The sequence below is a fragment of the Ochlerotatus camptorhynchus genome, unplaced genomic scaffold, assembly GCF_037179485.1.
Source record: "Ochlerotatus camptorhynchus isolate MF236.1 unplaced genomic scaffold, CSIRO-AGI_Acam_v1.1 ptg000768l, whole genome shotgun sequence".
NCBI classification, from domain to species: Eukaryota; Metazoa; Arthropoda; class Insecta; order Diptera; family Culicidae; genus Ochlerotatus; species Ochlerotatus camptorhynchus.
In genome coordinates this window covers 198,070-210,131 of record NW_027041235.1, presented here as the reverse complement: position 1 = coordinate 210,131, position 12,062 = coordinate 198,070, and the positions used below count along the sequence as shown (strand labels likewise).

The 12,062-nt window shown below is 38.6% G+C and overlaps 1 protein-coding gene across 1 annotated transcript; it reads right to left on the bottom strand.

Moving 5' to 3' along the window:
- Positions 1-281: 281 nt before the first annotated feature.
- LOC135714969 (uncharacterized) lies at positions 282-11,151 on the bottom strand. Its single transcript, XM_065238372.1, has 3 exons — positions 10,853-11,151; positions 480-982; positions 282-387 (listed from the first exon to the last, which is right to left on the bottom strand). The coding sequence occupies exons 1-2, from the start codon at positions 11,149-11,151 to the stop codon at positions 505-507; spliced, it is 777 nt and encodes a 258-aa protein (XP_065094444.1). The 3' UTR covers positions 282-387; positions 480-504.
- Positions 11,152-12,062: the final 911 nt, after the last annotated feature.

Below are 12,062 nucleotides of genomic sequence, written 5' to 3'. Positions count from 1 at the left end.
TAGAATGTTGATACACTGCGTAAATATCCGACTGTAGAATGTACTACATTAATAAACCCCACATAACAACCTCTTGTGACTGCTGATAAGGATCACGTGATAAACCACTTAGGCTGCAACATCTACCAGTAACGCTAACGCTTTTCTTTATTCTGGCAATTGTGAAATTCAATTTGATATTGCTCAACTATGATTTAAACAGATTTTTCATATTTTTCTACAATACAAATTTATGGATTATTCATGTGAATTTGAACCAATTCATTTTAATAATATGTCTTCTTTGATGTTACCACGCCATAATAGCCTCGACTTCTGATGCTCCGCGAGCTTGTCAGTCAGTCAGTCAGTCGAAATGTGTGCCATTGGACCATGCGTTTATGCAACCTTCAAATACAGAAATAAAATATAATTACTCATTATTGGACAGAGACCGCGCGCGAGAGAAAAAGCAAAAGATCATTAAAGCAAAGCCGCACCCCAAGCTAATGAAGATGATCATAATTATAACGCTCGGTCCAAGCTCGCGGGAAGGTGCGTTGCAAAATAGGCCTGCACGAAGAACGGAAGCTTCTGAGCACCACTCATACGTTTCCACATGATGCGAGCTTCTTTGGTGCAGTTTCTCAACGTTATCAAACGAAGGCGAGTGGGGTCAGATTCTTCACCGGATTCTGCTCGTTCGATGTTGACAGCAAAGGGCCCTATGTCGATGTTCTCCCCTCGTCGAGAGCTGATTTCAAACCGGCGACGATTGATTGCCTTTGTTTGCTTCCAGTGTAGATCCAACAGCACCAGGAATGGATCGGAGCACGGGACCATTGCGGTTTGCTTGGACTGCGACAGCACGGCAGCTCGAAGGTATTGCTTTTGAACGGAAGTGGGTTGCTCGATGAACTGTTGAGCGATAGTTTGAATGGTTCGGTCATACTCTCTTATGATCCGTAAATTCATCGCTGGGAGGTTTCTCTTTTGCAGTTCACTGTCAATATACAAATGGAAATAAATTTCATTAAAACATGACAGTAAAATCCCATTAACTCGAAGGAACACTAGGATACTTCTATCTATCTATCTATCTACGACTGATAAATTGAATAATGGTTATGAAAAAGTTAAGTAAAGTACAGTATCTGCAGGTTTTTCAGCTACTTTACAGCACAACGCTGCAAAAGTTGGCTTATAAAGCTGAAAATGTTAGTTGGGAAGACGCCCACACCACAGTAAAATACTCAAGTGTCGAACGAACTAAAGCACAAATAACCTGCCCTGGGCAGAGCAGGTGAATATCACGGACGTCATAAAAGACCAAATACCAATAACAGGTCTTCTCACTATCACGGGACGAAACTACCTATCGTTAGCTTTCTTGTCATTTTTCAATGATCAAGCACTCATGGGAATAATTTTTATGCGGTTTTGACATCAACATTTCTAACTGATTTAGATGAATTTAAGTAAACAACCGTGTGTAATCGGTAGAGTGAGTATATTATCAAGATTTCATCGGTACAAGTAACTTTAATAGCCTTAAATGAGCTAGTAACTACGATGATCACAACACTGTCATGTTCTGTCATGACGAAAAATTCGATGAGATTTTGAAGAAAATCTCTATCATCGTTTTCTCATCCAGAGATAGTGACAGAAGTATCTCTGCAAATATCGCGTGAGATCTTTCATTGAAAATGACATTTGCCAGCCCTGACCTGGGCATTGGCATAACCTTGAGAATTGCTTAACTGCATCCAGATCCCAGGGCTTGTATGTATCTTTACATTTTGAAAGATGCACTCCTAGCAACACAAAATCATAGAATTACGTTGAGTAAACAATGATTTTTTTTTCAAAACAATTTACTCTAATGGCTGCAAAAAAAAAATATTATTATTATTCATTTGGTTCAACACTGCTGGAATGCAACATCACACAGGTACTACCTTTGAATTTGGCTTGATCGAGTGGCGATTTTCTTTTCTTTAGATCAAGACGATGAAGTTTTGAAGAAGACAACGATCATAAATCACAGGGAAGAAAAAAGTTGGTCGCCGTATTACACCTGGAAAACTAGCGTGAAACAGGATATCAAGAGAACGGACCATTCCTTGAATTTCTGGAAAGAGCTGGCAAATAACAGAAACCAATTTCAAAACGCCACCTACAACGCCACTACAATGGTTGAATCTGTGTACGAAGCGAGCGATGGAACAGTATCAGACGATAATAGTAGCGATGACCTTTACCCAACGAAGTTCGAGGGATTCCCTGATGAGGAAATGAACGCTATGCTGGGATTTCCATCGGACTCATCATCAGACCTATAGAGGGCAGCGTCATCAAGAGCGCCAACAACAACATCACGGTAAAGTCAGGAATCATAAACAATCAGGTAATTTCTTACTAATTTCACCTATATTTTACTTATACTCGAATTAACCACCTTAAGCTACAGCTATCTATACATCGACACCTCCTCCCTTGCATCTTCCCTTATGGTAGCTAATACATTAATGTTGAGATGGGGTGTTGCCGATACGTTACCCTACCAGTGATGTTACTATGGCTCGCTCTATTTCACATTCGTGGATTACACAAAACTTATTTAACCTGCTAGTAAAGATGCTGTGATGCCACCCCTTGCCTACTGGTATAGCATGTACGGTGCATAAAAGTATCGAAGACCTGGCCTTTGACTCCCTTCTATACTACACAATCACAATCACAATCACAATACAAGTCACAAATAACCTAAAAATGTTCAAGCTACTATAACAAAGAAATTATTTAAGCATTAAGTTTTCTGAATATCCTATTATCCTAATTATGTATCCTTTAATTTTGTCGAACCTCTTAACGGAATCCCTTTATGAAGAGCTTTGAGTGGGTTATTTCCTTTAAATTCCGTTATAATTGCTTATCTTTTGACAGATACGCGTATTTCGTCTACTACTTGCAGACTTCATCAGTGCCAAGTACTCAACACCACTGAAGAATCCATCTTTTATCTACGAGTTATATACTAATCAATAGGCATGAGCATGAGCATGAGCATAAGCATGAGCATGATTGACCGCCCACGGTTGCTACTCTGTTATTACCAAACCAGCTGTAATTACACAGAGAACCAATAGACGATGCTTGGGACTAGCAATCATCCTCAATGTGTAAAACCTGGTGATCTCAAACTAGGCAATACCAGCGCTGGCCGCGCCCGAGCATAGGTCAAGAATGAAAGGGGTAGGAATGTGTTGACGTGACACTCGCCGAGAACACCTCTGCACTTCCACGAGGAATCACTGGGATATTGGGTAATAGGGTTGGGTTTGCAGCAGGGAACGATAGGCTGAATTGATGTCCTAAAAATCATATAATGCGAAGGAGCTTGGGATTAAACCCACGGTCTTCTGCTCAGTAAGCAAAAAACGTTTGCCACTAGGCAGACGAGCTCCTTTTTTATCATCGAGTTGCTGTTATTACCATGTAGTCATGTTAACAAATGAAACCATTGACGAATCTTGAATGTCGATGGGCTTGAGATTAGACTCATGATGTTCTGCTCAGTAAGCAAAACCGGTTGCTCTAAGGCCATCGAGCCCCTCATATCACATTATACCGTTACTCAAGTTTTTTATGACTATTCAGACCCGGCACCGACGACAACGAAAAGTTTTACGAAATACACGATAAACAAGCGATCTAACCATACTTTTTTAATATGAAAGGATCTGGGACTGCGTTTTTCTGCTCAGTAAGCAAGCCACTGCAACCGACGATCTTTGGAATCCTTAAACTAAAAGCTATGAAAGAGGCCTTCATTAAGATCCATTTTCACGTGACATTAAATGTTTCGATTTTCTCTTTACGCATGGTTCAGGCAATCATAACATGCTATGACCGACGTGACGATTGTTTAAGACCTGAATAGCTTTAAGTTTAAGAGAATAGCTTCAAATGAAATTACGTTCTCGAATTTTACTTGGCATGTAATGAACAACAGAAATACGCGATAATTCATATTTTCAGCGGTTGGTGGTTAATTTTAAATATACTAACGGTACTGCCTACGACTACGACAGCGACTACGACGGCGCCTACGACAACGACAACAGCGAATTCGTAACTTACCATTTGTCTAGGATAAACACCTTTGCCCGGCACCTCCACTGGTTCTTCATGTCCGCTATCTGTCACTGTTTGCAAAATATTCAATAGCAATTACCTTCCAATACCAATACTTCCTGTATTGCCATGGGCATCTGGGAGGAGGGTCGCATCTAGTGCTTTCCCCAGGAACCGTTCACGGCCACCAGCCCGTCCAGTCTTGGGCGTATCCAGCGAGGCATCCTTCAGATTACTTACAATCTCCGACACTCAATGCAAATCGCAGGCACACTTACGCTAGTTACAAAAAAACACACCTGTGCAAATTAACGGATCAAATAAACGTCACTCTCGCGAAAGCACATCCGTCGTCGTCGAACGGTAAAAAAAAAAGGAATCGGTGGGCAATTTTGTGATACGGATTTCCAAAATCAACCAGGAATGCACGAATTTCACCACACCCAACTACGAAACACGTTCAGAAGCACTTTTGGTACACTTTCGTTCGAAAACACTCATTTTTTTCAAAAATAGTTGCGAGTGAACCAACATCATCACCGCGTAAATAAACTGAAATTAAATTGATCGCTCGCGATGCCACAAATTTCTTGACCGGGAGAAAAAATCAAACAACGCAGATAGCGTCAAATCTTCTATTGTTTCTCTACGAGTTATATACTAATCAATAGGTACTAAAAATCAGCAGGTATCCACTGCCATGTCACAATTTACCTAACCAGGTACCTAAATTCAGTCTCGAACAGGTAGAGGTATGCTACGATGTGTGGTTTTAGGTAGCATGCTAAAGAGTCTCGAGTATCCGTTGTTGATGGATTATGTTTAAATATTTCTAATCTTTCTGCTACGTCTAGTTTCCAAGGCGAAGATACACTTCACAGGATATTAATATTATCCTTTGTCAAATTGTGCCCCTTTGTAACGATATGTTCTGCCATCTTGGATTTAAATTCACATTTAAATCCGTTATCCATCTCTTTGTTAGCCTTTTTTACTTCTTTGGTGTGTTCCTTAAACCTTGTTTCCAAAGTCCTTTTCGTCTGACCAATGTAGATTTTATTGCAATCTGGACAATAGATTTTGTAGACTCCGGCTTTCCCTAAGACATTTATTGAATCTTTTGTTGATCCTAACAGTGACTTCAGCTGATTTGTCCTGCTGCTGAATACTAAATCTAAGCCAAAACTTCTAAACTTCGAAATCAATGGTTTGGTAATGTTTTTGTCGAAATTCACCGCTACTTGTTTTAAACCCTCAGTTACTGGTGTAAGAGTTGTCAAAGTACGCCTAAATTTATCCCTTGTTCTTTTATCGATTACTGCTTGAATTGTTTTATCTTGATACCCTTAAGTCTAGCGATTTAAAAAATGTGAACTATTTCCTTTGATTTGCCTGTATCGCTAAGAGGAAGAGTTTGTATCCTGTGTACCATGTGGTGAAAAGCGGCCATTTTGTGTTGATGGGAATGGTTTGAAGTGATTGGTATTATTCTCTTTGTGTTTGTTGGTTTCCTATAGATTTGGAAATTGAACGAAGACGTTTCCCTGATGATGAGAAGATCTAAGAAGGGGAGTTTGCCGTCTTTCTCTTCTTCATGAGTAAATTTGATGTCCTTGTGAACGTTGCTTATGGCCTCCAAAGTTTTTGATAAATCTTCCCTTTTGACAATGCTAAAAATGTCATCCACGTACCTATACCAACATTTGGGCAACCAATTCCTATCCTCCAGAGTATTTTCTAGGTTAGCCATGAACAATTCACATAAAAATGGATAAATCGGATTGCATAGTTTGATTGTTTTTAAAAATTTCCTCTGAAAATGAAATAATTTTCCTCCATACAAAGAGTAGTAAGCTTGAGATATGACCGAACTCTGCTTTTCCAAGTTGGATCCTCACGTTGTTTCAGAAGCCAGTCCTCTAAAAGGCTGATGGCTACCTTTACTGGTACACTCGGAAAAAGTGCTGTGACATCGAATCTCTCCTGATGCCTGAAGTTGATTTGCGAATTCTTGTGTGCTGTTAACTGAGCGAGTGGAAAAGGGTTTACGCATATTTCGAAATTCCTTTACTAGCCATTTAGCAAACTTAACCATTCCCATCAACACAAAATGGCCGCTTTTCACCACATGGTTCACAGGATGCAAACTCTTCTTCTTAGCGATACAGGCAAATCAAAGGAAATAGCTCACATTTCTTAAATCGCTAGACTTATTACTTGGCACTGATGAAGTCTGTAAGTAGTAGACGAAATACGCGTATCCGTCAAAATGTAAGCAATTATAACGGAATTTAAAGGAAATAAACACTCCTAGCTCTTCATAATTAGCAATTTCAACGCGTCGTCTTTCATATGAAAATGAATACTAGTTACGAAATTTTCAAATACAAAAAAGGGCATACATTGCTGTCATGGTAGATTAAGAGCTGGTTACTCACCGATTTTGCATATGTGAGCCCAGCTTACCTCAAACCCATGCTTCATATTCGTAATTAATTAATGTACACACAAAACTAGAGTACGGGTAAAATTTGCCTGTAGTTAATGCATTCATTAAACCTTATCGTTTCTAGGTACTGGATTTACAGTTTCATGGAGGATCATAATGCTACGATGTTTTATGTTCGACGTTTCAGTCTTTGGACTTGACCTTCTTCATGAGATATAAAGTTGTACCATCTCCCGTTCAGCGCAAAAACTTTTTCAATCTTCTAAAACTAGCCCTGATGAAGATCTCAACCCCTGAATCGAAACCCAAACAAAATTAATAATGGTTAAATATATTTAAAATTCTTGTCTTTTAAGAAGTTTTCGACGCATCCCTGAATTTATTGGCACTGCAAACTCCAACAAATTTCTCAAGACTGTCCTGAATTCCTCAGAACATTTTAAAAGTTCCCGCAAATTTTCCTGAAGTTCATTGATATACCCAGAAGTTCCTAAATTTTGCTAAAGTTTTCAAAACTTATGGTCATGGAACATCCCTTTAAATCTCTGAACTTCCCTGATTTCGTTCCTCCATGACAATGCACCAAAAGTTATCAAGAAGATCTCAGAAGTTCCAAAATTTTTCCTGATATTGATGAAATTTCTCGCCAAACCCCGCAATGTTCCTGAAATCATTTAAATATTGCTGAGATTTTTCGAATTGTCTATAATTGCTCGGAAATTCTTGAAAGTTCCAGCAGTATCATATTATCTGATACTCTGATTATTAAAAAAAAATAATGAAAGTGCCTAAACGTGTAAAAACTTCTCAGGAATTCTCTGAAGATCTGACAAGTTTTTTGATTTGTTTGGAAATTTTCTGAATTTCAAGTTACGTTAATTGAACTGCACTGCGGTTCTCTTATCTTCTCAGATGTTTTTGAAGCTTCCCGGAGGCTCGTGCTGTTTTCATTAAGTTCTGCACTTGAAGGTCTTCCCTGAATATTTCTAGACTTCTTTAATGTGTCCAAACCAGGGCTGGCAAATGTCATATTCAATGAAAAATCTCACGCGAAATTTACAGAGATAATTCTGTCACTATCATCGGATGAGAAAACGATGATTGAGATTTTCTTCAAAATCTCATCGAATTTTTCGTCATGACAAAACGTGACAGTGTTGTGATCATCGTAATTACTAGCTCATTTATTGCTTTTAAAGTTACTTGTACCGAGAAAATCGTAATAATATATTCACTCTACCGATTACATACGGTTACTTGCTTGAATTAATCTAAATCAGTTAGAAATGTAGATGTTAAAACCGCAATATAATTATTCTCATGAGTACTGGATCATTGGAAAATGACAAGAAAGCTAATGATAGGTAGTTTCGTCTCGTGATAGTGAGAGGAACTGTTTTCTCATTCTCACATGACGGCCGTGATATTTACCAGCTCTGGTCCAAACTATGTATAAACTTTTGTAAATTTCTCTGGAGTTAAGTTTCTCGAAATTTATAAATAGCAATTATCCTTTACTGATCTTTAAGCTATCACAAAAGTCTGAACTTTCCTGAAGTTATTGGATCTGCCCTTAAGATCTATGAGCTTGTCTGAAGATCTCAAGAACAAGCTTGTTTGGGGTTCTTGAATATTTTATAAAGTATACACAAGTTATTTGGACTTCTATGAAGTTTTTCTTGACTTCCCAGACGGTCTTAGATCTTCTTAAAAGTTCTGAAAGTTTTCATGAAGCTGATGGAACCACTTTGAAGTACTCAAAGCTTCCCCGAAGTTCCCAAAATTTTATAAAAGTTCTCAGATTTTACTTTACTATCCCCACATAACATATGTGGAACTTCATGGCAAATAGCTGACTAAAAGTTGACCCCTTTTTTGTGTTGCCTCAGTGGTATAACTGGCATAGTTGGACATCGATGTGTCAAAATAAATTTTTCGAAATATCGACACTCAGCGTTCATAAAGACCAATGTCAAAAACGTAAGCAATGGCTTCTTTCGTAAATTTCTCGTAGTTCAAAGTCAATCACTGAGGACTCCCGCTCAACACAATCATCGTGATGATTTACTTGAGTGAGTTTTCATTCTAGAGAAATTCGCCAAAAAAGTAAGTATTTACGTTTGCGGAATCGGCCCTTATGAAAGAAAAGCAAATATATGGTTGCATGCTCAGTAAGCATTGATGTTGATGGCAACTCTACAACTCTTTACTCCTATGGAAAAATTCCATAAGCATCTGACAATGTGGGCTTGAAATCTAGCGGGCTTTGTCTTATATCTTCATTTCACCATGGTACCATCAAGCCGCCGTCTTTTCGCGGAAAGATTGACAGTATCTTATGGGATTTTCATAGGAGTGAAAGGGTAAGGAAATGTTCACCATGTTTCACGCACAGACTGATATTTCTTATGGGATGTTACGGATTTTACCATAGAAGTAAAGAGTTACAGAGTGAACGAAAAGGCGAATTGTCAATTGTCAAGGGAATGCGCAATAAGTGTAAGGAGGTGAGGCCCAGAGAAATGATCGACTCTTTTGTTCTTCCGCTGTTTAAAGGGTTGACGGAGTTTACTGTTTACAGCTCATTTGATAATGCGGCCATTCTTTTTTCGACTAGCTCTACAGGCGGCTTATCAAAGGATATTTTCACTAGAATTTTCAAGTCGATCAGAAGTCAATCAAGAGCGTTGTTGAACAGTAATAAATATGTATACAGATGCAATATTTCTACCTCTCTTAAACCTGGTTGAATTGTATTGGATTCATTACGGATATTATGTTAATTGAATGTAATGTAATGCAATCAATTCGAAAATTTTGTTGCTGCTCTCTGGACTTCAAAATGTATGCATTTAACTCTAAATCTGCACTGCCGTTTTCCCCACATGAAACCTAATAAAATCAAAGATTGATGTAATTGGTTACAAAACAAATGTCCAAATAAAAAATAGTAAATACATTTTTATTCTTTGTTTACCACAGAGAAAAAAAATGAAAAAATAATCCGCGCAAATTTAGAGAATGAAGAATAGTGAAATGAACGCGTTGAGCTTCCTCACTTTTTTGGCAATAATTATAGAAAAACAATACGTTTCGGTATCAAAATTGGGCTGTAAATAGTTGGGTGGCAGGTCATCGCATAAAAAACCGGAAAATAATGTCTACTTTTTTAATGCAAACGTTAATATTTTGCTGTGTAAAGCAATGCGATAAATTTTTTAAAGCTAGCTATATTTTTATAAATAAAGAACGTAAATGGTTAAGGAAGTACTAAGAAGACCACGTTAGAATTATTTTAATAAAATTTACTTCCCCCTTGATCCCCTTACTCATTTTATAGCTGGTATATTTAATTTGACGGATTGATGTCCTTCTATACCACTTGAAATCACTGAAAAAGGGTCGATTTTTAATGATCGAGTTCCACATATGTTATGTGCTATCCCAAAGCCTGTCCTTGAAATTTTCTCAAAATCCCAAGTATTTCCTTTCATTTCTCGAATATTCTTTAAAGTTCTTAAAAAAATATGCGGACCACCCTGAAGGTGAATAGATATATATTTTTTAAAAAATCGTGGCTTGTGGTTGAACAGTTGTTTATTGATTTATTTCTATAGTTTTGGTCTCCATTGAAAGAGCCTGTATGAAGTTTGATTTGTGTTAGTAAAACACTCGATATTTTATTTTTTATCTAGTTGACGAATTAAAATAAAATTAGTGGCATATTAATGATCTTTATTACTACTAAAAATGGGTCAAATTTCAAGAGGTTGCGATCATTTTGTTTTTTTTTTCAATAAAATAAGGTTTTTTTCAAAAAATAGACGTTTTTCTTAAATTGCTCCAACTTTTTTAAAACTCAACCAAATATGCCCAATACTGAGCCAATAATTGATAAATGTATGATGAGTCAGCTGTCAAAAATTTAGAGACATATCTTTATAACTTGTAAATGCACAAGTTTTTCCGAAATTTAAGTACAGCTGTACGATCAATTTTGAGGTACACTGTAGTTCTAAGTGATGTTTCCATAATCGGGAAGAAATTGTCAAAATCATAAAAGTACTGTATTATTGATCGATTCCAAAGAATGAACCTACGAATAATAAAAAAAAATACTTTTGGCAGTGCGCAGTGGAATTTTACCAAACTAGCGCCAAAGGCAAGATACTCACTTTCTATATTCAACACACTAGGTATTCATCTGCCATCAACAGCATAACAGCGAAAGTAGGTAACCGATCAACATGCCATCACAAAACATACACACGGTTACGAAATTACCTCGCAATGTACAAGTCCGCGGCATTCTGCATCAGTTCGTCGCACTGCGGGAGATACTTGTGGGCCTCTTCCACCATCACCATCGCTTCCCTTGGCTGTCTCCTGTGCCCAGTCGATGGCTGCTCCTCTTGCTTCTTCGCCATCCCTAGCAGATACCGGTTGATCACCTTCTTCCTGGGGCGGCGTCTCCTTTCACTGGCCCGGATTAACTCCTGCTGGACGCGTTTCGCAATACGTGCTCGCGGTGACCTAATCGAAAATTTGGTCGTCTCCAGTCGTTGAAACTCCGTATATGACATGCGTTTTTTGGCACTTTGGATTTCGCGGGTCAAGCCTTAAGAGGTGGCAAAAAAGGAAATGTCAGAGTTGAAAATTACAAACCACTGCTGCCGCGCGTCCTAAAGCCTGCTGCGAGTGGTCGCTGACTATGTGAAACGTCTGAGCACGATGAGGAAAAAGGGCATGCTGGTCCAAGCTGAAAAAGGTGAATGTTATCGCATAACTCACTTCGAGAAAGCTTTTGAGTGGCATCTGATAGATTTTCCTACTTAAGTAGATTGGGTTCTGAATACCCGAAAAGTCGATTCGAATCATTCAAAGATGATGGTAGGGGCGACTGCCAACCTACGTATGTAAATACAGTGAAAGAAAGAGGGCGTAATATTGCCTTTGCTATTCATTAAATACGACGCCCTGCTGCCAAAGGCTTGCCAGAGTTGCGCGGTCTCTGGCGAGGCACTCATTATTTTGTGCGGTTTAGTTGGTCGGTTCGTCAGTAACTGAGATTAGCTACAATAGCTGCTTCTACGGAAACGGGGATGGGAGTTGGGGTGAGACCAAGAAAGACAACGAAAGGGAAGGCAAACTATTTCGCAGCTTCCATGGGCTGGATGGCTGCTGGGTCGGGACGTGAATTCCAAACTTCGCTCACTCCATCAATCTTGAAGAGGAGATGATGCTCTAGGGGCAGGCATGCAGGTAACTCGGCTGGCTCACCGGTTGGATGGATGGATGGATGGATGGATGGTTACGTGATGTGAACTTTACGTCATATTGGATTGGGGTTTGCACGTGAATGAAGAAGAAATGTGCAGCCACAGATAATTGAATTATATTTGCAAACAAGTTTGGGTCGTTTTAAAGGTATTGTTGATGCAGCAATAAATCAGTTTTATTTGCACAGCGTATTTGCCAACATTAATGGCAACGA

Bases quoted from the DNA above. Each gene is read 5' to 3' on its own strand.
- LOC135714969 (XM_065238372.1), bottom strand. From the start codon at position 11,151: ATGTCATATACGGAGTTTCAACGACTGGAGACGACCAAATTTTCGATT. The intron at 983-10,852 runs GTAATTTCGTAA...GTATATTGACAG, and splicing joins GCGGACTTGTACATTGCGAG to TGAACTGCAAAAGAGAAACC.